The 14,394-nt window shown below is 39.2% G+C and overlaps 1 protein-coding gene across 1 annotated transcript; it reads right to left on the bottom strand.

Annotated features, from left to right (window-relative positions):
- Positions 1–344: 344 nt before the first annotated feature.
- On the bottom strand, positions 345–13,914 carry GYG1 (glycogenin 1). The gene is given in 7 exon segments (XM_010014949.1): positions 345–733; positions 1,632–1,851; positions 4,984–5,110; positions 8,809–8,971; positions 9,352–9,526; positions 11,311–11,446; positions 13,863–13,914. Coding segments are annotated over 7 exon segments (1,044 nt in total). The 3' UTR covers positions 345–562.
- Positions 13,915–14,394: the final 480 nt, after the last annotated feature.

Below are 14,394 nucleotides of genomic sequence, written 5' to 3'. Positions count from 1 at the left end.
GAAAAAAAAACCAAAAACCCCATCCCTGCCATGCTGTAGGCACTGTGCGTAAGAACCTGGTCAAAACTTCAGTGCAATTGTGACTGGAAGAGCAAAGCAGTGCTATTACTGTTACATCTGTATGTATTCCAGTGTCATAAATACATTTACGGTAAAGCAGAATGGCTACCACTCTAGTGTATGAGCAATTCCATGAATTAGATTTTACATCTAAAAACAGCAAGCAAAGGGAATCAATGCTAAATATCACCTTGATAAGGTGAGGTAACAAAATCAGTTTCAAGGAGTATGTTGAGCCAATTGATCACAACAGAAGAAAATTTAAGCTGAAAATACCTGGTATTATCTAGTAGGGAGAAATGGAAATTGGGCAGTAATAGGTGGCCCAAGGAATTCTGCTTCCTAGCTTTTGTTCAGTCTTCACCTGTAGCACTGCAGAGGCCTTCAGCCAAGAAGTTTTTCATCAAGCTACTAGCAAGTGTAACTGACCACCATCTACACCTTTCTAGCTGTTAGTTCTGGAACAAGTCCTTGCATCACCAGTGTTTTGAGACGGACATTCCTACTGAAGGTAGGTATCAAGTTTCTTCTTGATGTTGTCAAAGGAATCCACTCCCATATAGTCAGCTTGGCCCTGTTCCCACCGTTCTTTGCGTTCATCTGAAGATATAGTTGGTAATACTGGTGATGGTGCTGATATTGATATGTGGGACACTGCCTCTGTAACCTCTGCCTAAAAGGAAAGACAGAGTAAAAACACAGAAATACTTCGCATAGCTAAAGTGAGCAACAGGCCATAGAATGGGACAACAAAGACATTCTCATGCACAGCAGCAAGCATTGCCAATGGGCAGGGATTGTGCAATTTCCTAGCAAAATAACAAAGCAGAGTTACATAAGTTAACAGGGAGGAAAAAAAGGTAAAGTTTAAGTTCTTCATACCTCTCTACAGAAGCCACAAGAGAAAGCCAGAGTATAGACCAAGCCCGATAGCTGCAAATAGTTCATTAGAAAGATGCAAGATTAACAAGAGAAAGCACATCTTAAAGAGATAGTAACTTTGGTCTCAGAAAGGTTGAGAACTTAAACTGGCCCATGTACTAAGCTAAGACAGTCTGCAGTCAGATGAAAGCTACTAAACTCTCTGAATGAGAACTAGAGTTAGAAGCATTTCTTTGGCTTTTGTAAGTATTGGGATACATCGCTGCCAGTATTCGTTCTCCAGTTATCCTAAGCTTACCTAGATTTGTCTCACCATGCAAGATCTGTATATACATATGGCATGCTGAACTGGGGTGGTTCAGCTTGAGAACCTCAGTAGCTGCAACACATTAAGAGTTAGGGCCCTTCTCTGTATAAATCAAAGACGTTACTACAGTATAATTCCTGGTGCACCATTAGCTAATTACATAGGTTGTTTTAGGCAAGCAGACAGCTATGTTCAAGACCACTACAGCATGCTTTTCTTCTGTAGTGTGATTCCAAGCTTAAAAGAACAAGACTAAAAAAACCTGCATCCCACAAATTAAACCACACCCATGCTTTGAGTTGGACATAGGGAAGTTAGTGGAATGGTAAAGAACCTGTCATCCATACTTAAGTAGTTTGTGTAAGAATATTAAAGCACATACCATGTTAACACCTGTAGTAATTTCTTCAACAATTCCATGCTGTTCTAGTAATGGTAGAACATCAGCTGTATAGGTATTCCACCACATGTTCAGGAATTCTGGGTGAACTATTTTAGGGTCGTCCATGTTGCCTTTTATGCTTTTTGTTCTGGAGTCATATGTATAGTTCCATGGCTTTGTGCTTCCCAGGAAATGCACCACTTTAGTATTTGCACCAAACCTGTTGTACAGAAAAAGTTAAAACCTACAGTTTGTGCAGGTATCTAGAAAATGACTGTGTCTAGAAAGTGAGTGGTAGACTTTTTTTTTTTTAGCCTACAGTTTCTGTAGGTGTCCGGAAAACAGAAATCTGAATATATTTAGGAGGCTAAACGCTAAATGACTGAACTGCCAATGCCTATTGGGACTGAAAGCATTGCTATACAACAGGAAAAATGCAAACAGAATTCTACATTACACTAGAGAACACAGCCAAAACATAATTGTTTGGGCTATTTACTTACAGCCAATTCAAGTCTTTAGGTAGAGTGATGTCCATAGCTCAGGAGAGAGCAGTCTCAAGCAGCCGTTGCAATAGGAACTGGTTTTAAAAGTGAAAAAAATTCTCCTCCAATGTCAGTGATCCAGATAGTTAGGCATGACAAACATTACTTAGAGAAGGGTCAGGGTTAGTCACCCTTTCAGTTTACAGCCCTACAGAAACGGATCATTGGAAGGTTTTCCTGCAGGAAGACCGCATCCCTGCAAAATAGCAGCTCTCTGTTACCTCAGCATTTCAGAGGACTTCTAATCTTTGTGTACTGGGGTCTTGCTATACAACCAACTGCTATTTTCTAAATGACATTAACTGAGTCATGGATGGTGTTGGTTGTTTTGGTTTTTTGGGGGGTTTTGGTTTTTTTTTTTTTTTTTTTTTTATTTTTGGGGGGGGCGTTTGAGTTCTTTTAAGAAGAATTTTAACTCCACTTTCAATATGAACTTCTAGCTTTGTGTCAGATGTTATCAGTATGTTCTTTTAAATACAAGTGTAAATGAGATGCACCCCCTTTTGAAGTAAGGAACTTAACACTAAGAGGTTCTTCTATGGTTCCAGAACTAGAGTTCAGCTTGAGTCAGTTTTGTGAACAAGCAGTTCCAGTCTCTCTAGTAGCAGTGACTGTCTCACCTAGTTCAGTTTGTAGCACCTTAGGATTTCTTCTCACAATGGTTAAGATAATGCCATCTAGTTTCTCTAACATGTCATTTTGACTAGAACTTGGATGACTAAGGAATTTTACATATTGAGACAATGCAGGTGGATTTCAAAAACACATACTCATAACAAGGCAGTATGCACTTGGGGGGGTTGTACTATTGTAAGATCCTTCACTGTATTTGAATATTCATGTTCAGTGTTTTGAACACAAGTGATCTTATTGCAGAATGAAAACCTATGCATGTGTGAAACAAAGTCAAGTATTTATATTAAGTTCCAGAAAAAAAAAGTAAAAATAAATCTGTCTTCAAGAGGTCAGTTCCTGGGCTTTAAGTTTAAACTCCCTAAGTCAAGATTTGTCCTAAGTGAAATACCCTAGTTTTATTAGCTGTCACAGTACTGCTTAGTCTGAGTTTTCTTCATCTTAAGCTGCTGCTGTTCTGAGGAAATCTGTCATTGTTTAAAAATCAAGGCTATTTAAGCTAGCGAATGCCTAAGAGGTGTTAGGTTACACTTGCTGCTAATGGAAAAACATATTCTTAGTATTCTGTCCACTTAAGACCTGCACAACAGTTGTCAGATGCCAGGTTTCTACAATGATTTCATTATGAGCTTTCTAGACACTTTCTAGATCTGTAATACTTTCTTTTGCCATTGAAGCTCAACTGTTAGGAAGCCCTCTGTCCACACTGGCCTCAGCAACTAATCTGTCTTTCCCCATCTCCCAGAAAAGTCCTTCATCAATGTTTTGAAGTTAGAGAGCATTTGTCATGAATTGGCATTTTCCTTTGGAAAAAGGATTACTGAGACTGCTGCGAAATCTACTCTCCCTGTACAAAGCCATGAAAAACTTAGCTATTGATGTCAGTAGGTTTAAATTTCACTTTATTCCAGCTGCTGATTATCAGGAGTATAGCTGCTGATCTAACCAAGGGAAATTGTTCCACCTATTGAGCAGGTCATTCCGACTTAGAAGGGCTGCGCTTCCAGTGTTCTACTTGTGAAGGTCTGCTGAATTCAGTTAGGCAATTGATTCAATCAGTTAAATGGAATTTTTGTCAGGACCCCCCAAATCCAGTTAGTCTTTTGTGGCAACAAGGTAATTTGTAAACTAAAGGTCATGTAACAATCAGCCAGCCGTGAAAAAAAGGACATGGTTTACGATAGATGTTAGCTTATCAAATGCTATCCAACTACTTCGTCATCCTTAGGCTTGCATGTATTTCTTTAAATAAGTGTTCCGCTTTTAGCATGACATGATTTCAGATGGTATTCTGATCACAAGACATACCTTGATCCTGAGCCAGCAACAGTCTTGCTTATGCTAGCTGCCACTTTAGACACTAGTAACCTGATGTCAACTCAGATCAGATTGTTTTTATGCAATTGGTACTTTCCCTCCCCCAACTTCTGCAGCTCTTAATAAGTTTGTATAATATTTCAGCTTCCTATCCTTCCCTCTGTTTAGTCAGACACTCCGAGTGATCCTGCCACTGACATACAGCTTACTAGCATGCCAAATCTAATACTGCTAGCTAGGGAGGATACAGTTGTTTACACAGTGCACATGCAGTGGTATGGTCATTGGCTATAGTCTGTTCCATCTTGATACTGAGATCTAGAAAGACTTGAGAGAGAATTTTAGCTTTATAAAAGTCTTTGTTCACCATGTAAATTTGAATGGTATAAGTTAATTAGATGAACTATAACTACTGGTTGCTAAATGCCTTAAGTAATTTGAGTGAGGATAGAGCAAGTTATCTAGGTAGGAACAATGCCACCAGTGACATGCTGAAGTTCAGCTCAAGCAGATTCAAGAGCTACTCCTTTTCATTAGAGCAGTAACAGACAGTATCCGATACTGGAGCAGCAGTTCTTCCTTTTGAAAGTGACCTGTCAAGTGTGTTTACATCAATTTCAGTGTTACTACCAGGGACTAGTGATTTAAGCTACTTAAATGCAGCTTTCTCTCTGCATTTATCATTAAATGATTCATTTAACTAATACTAAACATTTTTTGAGAGGAAACTATTATACCTTCTTCTAGTTAAAGTAGTGGTCTCCCTTTAGAAAAGCTGTGTAAGTTCATGTTGTGTCTGCTCATTCTGTTAGAAATTTGTATAAGCTCCAAAAGCCATCTTAGAAGTTTGAACTTACGCTTTAAATGCTGGAAGGTAGGAATATACCGAAGTGCTGCTCAAATTATAAATAAACGGTAGATGTTTGCTCATGTCTGTTGTTGCCCAGCTGCTGAAGAAGGTGTTTAATAATCCCTGATCTGCACCTGAAACAGAGAGTATTAACAGACTACAATCAGCTAGCTGTTTTAGGATCTTTTTCAATCACTTCTAATTAAGAGTTGGTAATGCAGTTAAAAAAAATTAAAAAGATAGTGTGGCATTACATTTTACTAACAGATAGCAAGCTGCTTACAAACCCTGCCATTCAGTTTCTTCTATAGCTTAAGATCAAGGTGTATAAAGCAGCAAAAACCAGGACTCTACAATCAAGTACTGTTCAGCTTCAGGACAGATACAGCTCAGAAGCTGAAGTATCACAAACTTTTAAGTAAAATAAGTTTTATTACTTATGCTTTCAGATGCATGGCCAGCATCTCAGTGCCAGAGTTAGGTATCGGTGGTCTGTTAGATCAGGATGGATCTACCTACCCTGTAATCTGATAAGAAAAGCCTGGTGACAACTCTAGCAAAACTAGAGCTGCTGACTAACCCCTGAGTGAGGACAGCAATCTAAGTTATGGCCAGACCTACTGTGTTGCGAGTGGTCACCTCTTCGCTTGCAAGTAGAGGTTTTAATGAGGTCAAATGAGTCTGAAAGTGTTTGTTATGTCAGTACTACAATAGCTAAAAACATAGCCTCTGGCCCAAAGCAGACTAGTTTATAGGCAGCTATTGAGAAGAAAAAACTGCTTATTTATATCCGTTCATTCTTTATTACAGTGAATATACGTAGTATTTAAGTGCTAATAGTTCCTCTTATGAAGGAGACTGAAGGGAGTCCCTCAACTTTCATTTGCTATCTTCACCTGTAACTGCATTCACAAGTAGCATTCCTAAAGAATAGGTAAATTGATAACTTCGGAAAGAGATGTTTTATTTTAATCTTTAAAATATTAATGCACTCAGTACCTGCTGGCTAAAGAAAGGTTTTTCTTATTGGCCTACGATTAGACTTAAGACAGTACTAAGGTTTACACCCTCACTGCTGTTTGAGCAGAATTTGCTTTTTGCAACTAAATTATCTCAAACTGGGCATAAACTTATTTGTACAGGCAGTATACCAACAAATATAAATTCAAGTATCCTGTTACAGCTGTCAGCATGCATGCAGATTGCAGAGTGAGAAACTACCTAGAGACTCAGTCCAGTAATTTCAAACCTCTGGCTTGCCTCTCAACCATAAAGGAAGAAAAGCACTTTTGAGGAAGTTGTGCCCATCGTAAGAGAATGCAGTTAATGAAACCAGACAAGTCCCCTGGTCTTTCCTCAGCTATGTTTCATTTTAACTTCTAACTTAATACTGTGCTAAGAATGTGTATGTTAACAGTAAGATCATCTAAAAGGGAAGAAAGTCTGGGATGCCCTCACAGAACAGATAGCTCTTAACTGAAGGGGCAGCAACAATGTATTTAACTCACTCTACAGGGCTTTCTCTCACTCGATTGTTTTACATACTCAGCTTTTTTTTTTCAGCCTGCATGCATTTGTGAAAAAGCAGCCACTGAAAGTGGCATTTAGCTGTCCTAGTTCAGACTTCAACAGTAGTCTTGTATAAACTAGACCTCAGACAGAAATGAAAGAATCAGGCAGTAGTTACATCAACTATGTATCTACAGATACAGTCTTGTTGCATTATATCTGTATATATAAAAGCAGTAATTTTAGATCCTAGGCTAAAGATTTAGATGATTGTCAAAGCAATAGCAACGTTCTTAAGGTATCAGTACTGCCAAATTTTTTTAAAACCAAACTTTCCCATGCATATGCTGTTTTCAGATGGCATCTAGAAAGGTAAAGTTTAGATAGATAAAAGTAGTAGCCATTAACTCCATTTCTGGACACCAGCATTACATAGGAAGCATCTGTCATCTGTTATAAACATCAAATATTCTGAAAAGTCTTGCATTCCCTAGTTACCAGTACTGCAGTTGGGGTTCTTAGAGCTTGACTTTAATTATGCATAGCTTGGTAGCTTGTTGCATTTGCATCCCTGTGTCCTGTTAAGTGCAGTGACCTTAACAGGTGTTTCCGTTATAAAAGGTTTCCTAGGAACTTTTATTATGATCTAGATATATTTAAGTTTAAATCCCCTTTCTCCCCACTGAGTTCATGAGTTCAGCAGCAGCTTATGCAGGTAGTATATGTCTCTGTGGTCTCGTTACTCAGACTGGTGCTACCATTTAACAGAAACTGAGTAAGTTTTAAAGCTGAAGTACAAATTACAGTTCCAGAAATTTGGTAAACCATTAACCCACCATTTTTGCTATTAAGACCTGCAATAATTGCTTCGTGTTTAAGACATTGAGGAAGTTTCACTATTGTCTGGCTTTAGCTTTTAAGTCAGAAAGTATATCATAATGCAGTTCTATATTTTTAAAGGACAGGGGCTTTAGACCTAGATGATGGGGTCTTCTAGCAGTCAAGCACAAAGCTCAGAGAAGGCAATCACCAAGACTCAGGTGTTCCTGGAACAACTCAGCAGTCAGTTTGCACAAAGATGGGGGTTTGGTTTTTGGTGTTATCCCTCCCCTCTTCCCCCCCACCTCCTTCCCACAGTTAGTGGGGAAGTTGCATTTGGGTTTTTTTCCTCATGCACAAATTCAGTACTGCACTACAGCTTTTGCCATAGCTTGTGGTTAATTTACACCCAATATTTGAGAGCACTCCTAGAATACCAACTGCTACCTCATCAGTAGTAAGGTACAGACAGACCCTTAACTACATTTACTCATTTCCACTGGAGTTTATTCATATAATAGTATTAAGCATCCAACTGCAACTGATGTTCTTTAGGAAACCGCACAGGAGTCCACATAGAAAAAGGAATTATTCTGAAGACAAAGAGGGACATCTAGAAATTTTATAAAGTACTGGAAGGTAGGTCAACAGGCTGGCTAATTACCTTCCATAAAGAGTTACATTTTACCATTTTACTTATGTAGTTTTCTGAAGCTTTTTCAGTTAGGCACCATTTTGTACCACAGTAGTTGCATAATGAAATTTAGTGACAGGAGACAGTCATAGTCACTCAGAAGCCTTTAATTATAGCAGTCTTCAAGCAGCATGTGCTTTTACTGTAATAGTAATAGATTTAGGAGACTTACAGGAGAGTAGAACTTGAGTTCTCAAGCTCAAGTCTGGTACAGTGGCCAATCCCAAGTGACCCACAGTGGGAAGCAGCCAAGGCTACATGCACTTGATATTGGGAAAGAAAAGACAGTCACCACCCTATAATGACAGGAAGCTATCACACAGCTCACGAGGAGATGGTTCATCTTCAAATAGTTGTTTCTTTGAAGCTGCACTGAAATTGGCCTGTTCTATTTTTCCCCCCCCCCAGGAACTTGAGTTTGCATAAAATATTCAAGCCTTGAGCATTAGGAATACATGAAGCATACTACTGCAGTTTCATTTGCTAGTGCATGCACTGTGCTCACTACATCTTAAAATTTGTTATGCGATTCTACATTGCTGATGCTTACAGCTGCTAGTTTGGAGGCCTAACTTAATCTTTTTATTTCATAAAGTCTGGAAAAAAAACCAAAAAACCAACAACCCCCAACAGTTTACTACAGATAGTAATTAATGATAGCCTCTATTGTGAGAAGGATATAATTTTTGTGTAGTTGCATTGAGTTCAGAATTCTATCCCAGAGTCTCCATGACACATATGTAACTACTGAGCCATCCCAACCACTATTGCCATTTTCTAACTTACATTGAAATACAAATTAACACATACCATCAAAGCTGCCTTTCTCTGTGGCAAACTGTAACAGCTGATTGTATGTTTCAACAGAAGGTCGGTAAACAAAGACTCCAGAATTAAAACAGTCAGGCCAGCCTGGATCTGGTGCTGCAGATAGCTCTTCTCTCTCAAAAAGCTCATCGATATTTGACAAAACCTAATTGCAAAGGGGTAAAAGAAAATTTGTTTTCTGTTTTTTATGTTAGGAATTGGGGTATCATATGTTTTAATGGATTGTGATATCCACCTTATAACATGAAAGAAAGTTATCGTATCAAACGCTCTGATCTTACAGAAGACAGTACTTTAGGGACATACTCCCCACAGACTACATTACAATTAATTTAGATGAAAAGGCACATACATTTTTAGAGTCCAAGTAGCAAAAAGGTCTCTATTACCCCTCCTGTTAAACAAAAAAAGAAAACACCAACCTCCCTTCCCCAAAAAACAACAACAAAAAAAAACCTACTGGGGGAGGGGAATCCAACTCCCATAGCAGGTCATTAAGAGGTACCATGAGACATGACCACTTACCATTGTGTCTGCATCCATGAAAACACATTTTGAAAACTGTGTCAGTGCCCAGCAGTGAAGCTTTGTTAGGGTGACACCCAGCTCAGGTCTTTTCATTAATGCCAAGTGTGCCGAGTCCCCACTATCCAAGACATTTACCAATATGACTTCATCAAAGACTTTTTCCAGTACTCTCCTGCGGAAAGAGTCAGTTGACAAGATTTAGTTCCATTATTGCCGCGCCAGACCACATGACAGATTCTATTAGGAAAAGTGGAATAACAGGGAATCTGACAGTATTTCTTATGCCAGCAGTAAGAGATGATTGCATGTGTTGGAATGCATAAGTATACCTGTCTGCCTCAAGGTTTCTAGTTTATAATGGCAACATTTTGGGGGTTTTTTTCTTCTCCAAACAGGGTTTTAGTTGGCATTGCTATGAAGTCCAGTAAGTCATTGGCTATGTAGTACAAGCTTTCCACACAGCTTTTTTCAGCCAGACTCAATTTTGGCAAGTTAACAGCCTACTTTGAGCAGGCAATTAAGAAATGAGAAGCTGTTTAGAGTAGCCTGAGCAGGACAGCAGCTGAATCCTTAACAGTTGAAACAGTTTGTACAATAGTTATGACAACTGCTCTGGATTTGTGACTCTCAGGGACATCTCACTAGACCCAGTTGCTAGAATTTTCTTTATCCCATAAAGTTTTAAAGATTCACTTAATCATGGCTCTGGGCACAGCAATATTTTGATGCAGTATCATGTCCACCTAAGGAGGACAGACTTTCAGACGGTGTAGTAAAACTGTGGCAGACAGATAGACAACCTTTGCTTTACCATCACTAAAGTATTACCATTAGTTCAAGAGAGGTTAAGGAGTTACAATGCTTACAATATGAAGCATCTGTAAGTTGTTGCTATTCTACAGCATATCTTGAATGCTCAGCAATTATCAGTACAATTTGAGCCACAGGGCTCGTATATGTGTTTTAGAACTCTGCGTCACAAGGCTGTCTTTATACTGACAGTTTGGTATGGACAATAGCTTCTGAACTTCAGGCATATCTTGTCAGTGGGTAAGAGGGAGAAATTCAAGTTCCAGTTACACCACTAGGTAGGTAGGTATTGCTGGCTTACACTAGCACTTAAGCACATTTATGAGTCACCTTAAAAGAGCACACTCATTTAATAGGCTAAAATAGATGTTCCTATATGTAACAGCTTAATATTAAGAAGGCTGTTTAGCTGTCAAGATACTCCAGGGAGAGTCACACACATGATTTTTTTTATTGAGCCACCTTTGTCTCTATAGAGAGAATGTTTTCAGAACTTCCCCATGTAGAGAATCTTGACCTATCATTGGTAGTCCATATAGCTATTAATTGGTGTTTGGTTTTTTACGTTTTTTTTTTAAAAAACCCTATTACATGTGGAAAGAGCACCCAGTCTGCTCCATACCAAGACTATGCTAGAGAGGCTGTAGAAAGCAGTTAATTTAATTCATTGTACTACAGTGACCATATTAGATGCCTCTGTTGATAAGCTGATTTGATATACTTGGTGTTACTTTAGTTCTGCTCATTTTCTTCTCTCATGATGAAACTTGAAGTGTCTGCTGGATTTCAGGAGAGTTTGTGTTACATTATCTCAGTTGGGAATATATCTCAGATAAATACCAATCCTCTGCTCTCACGTCTAAATGCATATACACAGCACTAAGGAACATACAGGCAATACCATGTTGTTGGACAGTTCTAAGCAGACCTATGAAAGAGCAAAGATCTAGTTGAAATATCAGTATCAATTTAGTGCTTTATCTACAGAACGTTTGTTAACTCATCATGTGTTAGAAAAAAAAAAACAAACAGTATAAATTGAATTCTGCTGGGCATAGCAATTAAGCTTCCAGATTTTGAAAGGTTACTTTAAGGAATTTAACTTCCATTTTTCTGTGGCAGTTTCAAGTCTGTAAATGGTCTTACCTCATAAGATCTGAGACCTGAGGAGTTATGAGTGCAGTCAGCTTCCTTGTTGTTCTGTACTGTTGCAAAGATGAGCCAAGTACCAGTGCTCCTTTCACATAGGAGTCATTTGTGGCTAGAGTCACAAAAGACTGGTCTGGAAGAAATGAACTTGGTCAAGTTGGCATGATCCACTATTTTATTCCAAGACAGACATACTAGAAACCTAGTATTGTTAGACAGTCATGCTATAAGACCCCTAAGATGTGCCCTTTAACTCTGCATATTGGGCCTACCTACATAGCTGAATTAAGCAGATTATACTTACATAGCTATACCGCCTATTAGTAACTTCACACACGGCAAAATGCAGCAAGCCCTGCCCCGCCCCCCAACAAAATCAAGACTGTTGTAAGAGAATACCACTTTCAATTTGCCCACAGGTTAAGTAAGTCATGCCAAATGTTAGATACAATCCAAAAGGTCTAGAGACCTTTATTTTGGCCATTAATACAATATTAAGCTGAAAGTATTGGGATTCACTGAGCTTTCATCTGGTCAAAAGTTAGTAGTCCTATAGAGTTACTTTAGGTTCAGCTCTCAACCCTGAAGCTAGGGCAGCATAAAATTTGCTTTTCAAATGAAAGCAAGCATTGAATTAGATCTTGAACAACAGTATTAAGTTTTGCTAGCTCAGAATTTTGCAGATTAGTTGTCCTGCAACCCATGGCTGCAGCTCTGTCACAGAAATGCAAGTTTTAAATTGGAAGTAACCAGTAATGTGATAAAAATAAGACTTGCAACAACAGTTTTCACTCTTTAAGCAAAAAGTAGCAAGGCTAGATTGTTACTATCAAGTATGATCTTCTGCTCCAGCTCTACCTTAAACATAGATTAAGACGGCTCACTTTGTCATATACTTTGCCATATAATACAAGCTTTGCATTCTTTCAATTGTCAGGTTGTTTTAAACCGACAGGGTGGCACAGACAAAAGCAAACAAGTTCTTCAGTTCACTGCTAGCTATTGTCATGTAGATCTCTTTTTATAAAAGCTCTGTAGCTTGGAAAGGAAGTGTGCTCTTTTTTACCAAACCATTTTTGACAACATCAACAAAACAGCTTCCTCCCAAGAATTTTGAGAGTAGATTTTCACTTTTGAATTTATTTTGAAAACTGTGATTTTTCTTTGCAGAAGTTGTTAACTAGGCTAGATCAGGATGGAGAGTGAGGGTTATGGGCACTTAAAGGCTTACTATCAAGTCTAGTAGTAAGATTAAAGTACTGACTGCTCTACTTTTAGAGATATTGTCGTTTGGTACAGCTCAGCGCATGAGAGTCATCAATTATCTTTTTAACTTAATACTATCTTAACAGTTGGCAACAGAAAGTCATGTACCGTAATTGTATATAAGCACCAGAAACCTGGTTTGCAGGCTCTACAGACCAGCTACAAAGCCTTCTGTCTTGCTTAGCAGCAAAACCAAGTAGTCCCAAGGGATTTAGATTATACTGGCCAATTACAAAGTTCAAATAAAGCTACTATGATACCAGGAATAAAGTTTGTTGGATTGTTTTGGGATTTTTCCCCCCCCCCCCAATTGACTTTAGCTACCAGTCTGTACTAGTACATATATCCAGCAAATATACAGAATGTGTTTCTTTAAGCTTTACAAATGGTAAGCATGTAGCACCTTTAAGTAGTGTAACATTCTCCTAATAGGGCAACATTTTCCACTAAATTTGCATGTTACTTCCTCAACACATAGAAGTCTGCCACTCTGCTGGCTGACAGCTCACTAGAAATCCAGCATAGATAAAGCACCCAACATTCATCTGAATGTTGTCTTGGTTTTATGTTTGGTTTGTTTTTTGTGGTTTTTTTTTTTTCCCCAGCAGTGCAAGACTAATTCTTAAAGTGACCTTGCCACTAACCTTTTATTGAACTGTTAACAGGTATAGTTCTACATCTTCTTATCTTGCTGAAATTGAGTATTCACAAAGGTTTTAGAGAAATAAAGTAAATTTAATGACGGAGCAAAGGCTAAAAAGCCCCTTATTACATCCCACCCGCAGCAGGAAACTTTGACTGCTTGACAGGAGTAGGATACTAAGCAACTTGTAGGGCATTCAAGTCAGCACAGCTTTCCAAAGTTCTAAATGAATTATGTTCTGTCTCATTCCTTCTCTAAAGCACATTTGCAAGTACATTCAGACATGTTATGAATGAGTCCATACTACAATTTTGGCAAGACCAGTTGCTCTTTAATGTAGAAGTTAAATCTGCAAGACTATCCATTCTACCTAAACCACAAGTATTTCAGCAGTGAGTTTCCCCTCCCATCCTCTCCCCCTTCTACATTCTCTGTGAACACTTCCTCCACAGTAGGTTATATTCACACAGCAGTCACTGTTATGCCTAAAACATAATAAACTATTAGTAAGTGTGGCTGCAAAAACACAGAGAATGCGAGACAGTTGCACAGCTTCATAATTGATTTATCCAGGCAAAACCAAGTTACTTCAGAGACATCTCTGGCTGCCCAGTTCACAGGCTATAGGATCCTTACACACCTCAGAGCACCCTGGAAGTCTGAGCTAGGAGCAATCTTTCATTTGACAGCATGCAGGAGGGGACTAGAATGCTCGCCCTAGATGTTCTGAAACTTCCCCTGGAAGCATTTTCAGACACAGCCGAGTTCGCAGGTGTTTGCCTCTTCTCTGAGTTTGGTTCTAGCACATCTGATTTTTTTTCTTTTTGAATACAGGATTCCTAGGAACAGGAGCATCTAATCGAGACGTGCATCAGTAGGCAGCGCACCAGATTCCCTGCAACCCTCCAGATCCGAAAGTGAAACCGACTCTGCTGACAGCTTCAGGTAAGGCAGGAATCGTGAAAAAGCATCAAAGCGCACGGAAGTTGCACGCTATCCTCAGCGTTTCGGGGCACTGCTAGGTTTTCCCCTGTGAGCCGCCGCGGCCCTACAGTGGCCTCCCCGGAAGCTCCTGCTCTCCCGCACGTTGGCCGCATCCCGCCCGCTGGAGACAGGGTTACCGGGGCGGGCGGCTGCACCGGCAGCGTCCCCTCAACCAACCGCGCTGCGGT

Source organism: Nestor notabilis, unplaced genomic scaffold (assembly GCF_000696875.1).
Source record: "Nestor notabilis isolate BGI_N333 unplaced genomic scaffold, ASM69687v1 scaffold6140, whole genome shotgun sequence".
In the NCBI taxonomy this organism is placed as follows: Eukaryota; Metazoa; Chordata; class Aves; order Psittaciformes; family Psittacidae; genus Nestor; species Nestor notabilis.
Note: the sequence above shows the minus strand (reverse complement) of the source record. Positions and strands in the feature narration are given on the sequence as shown.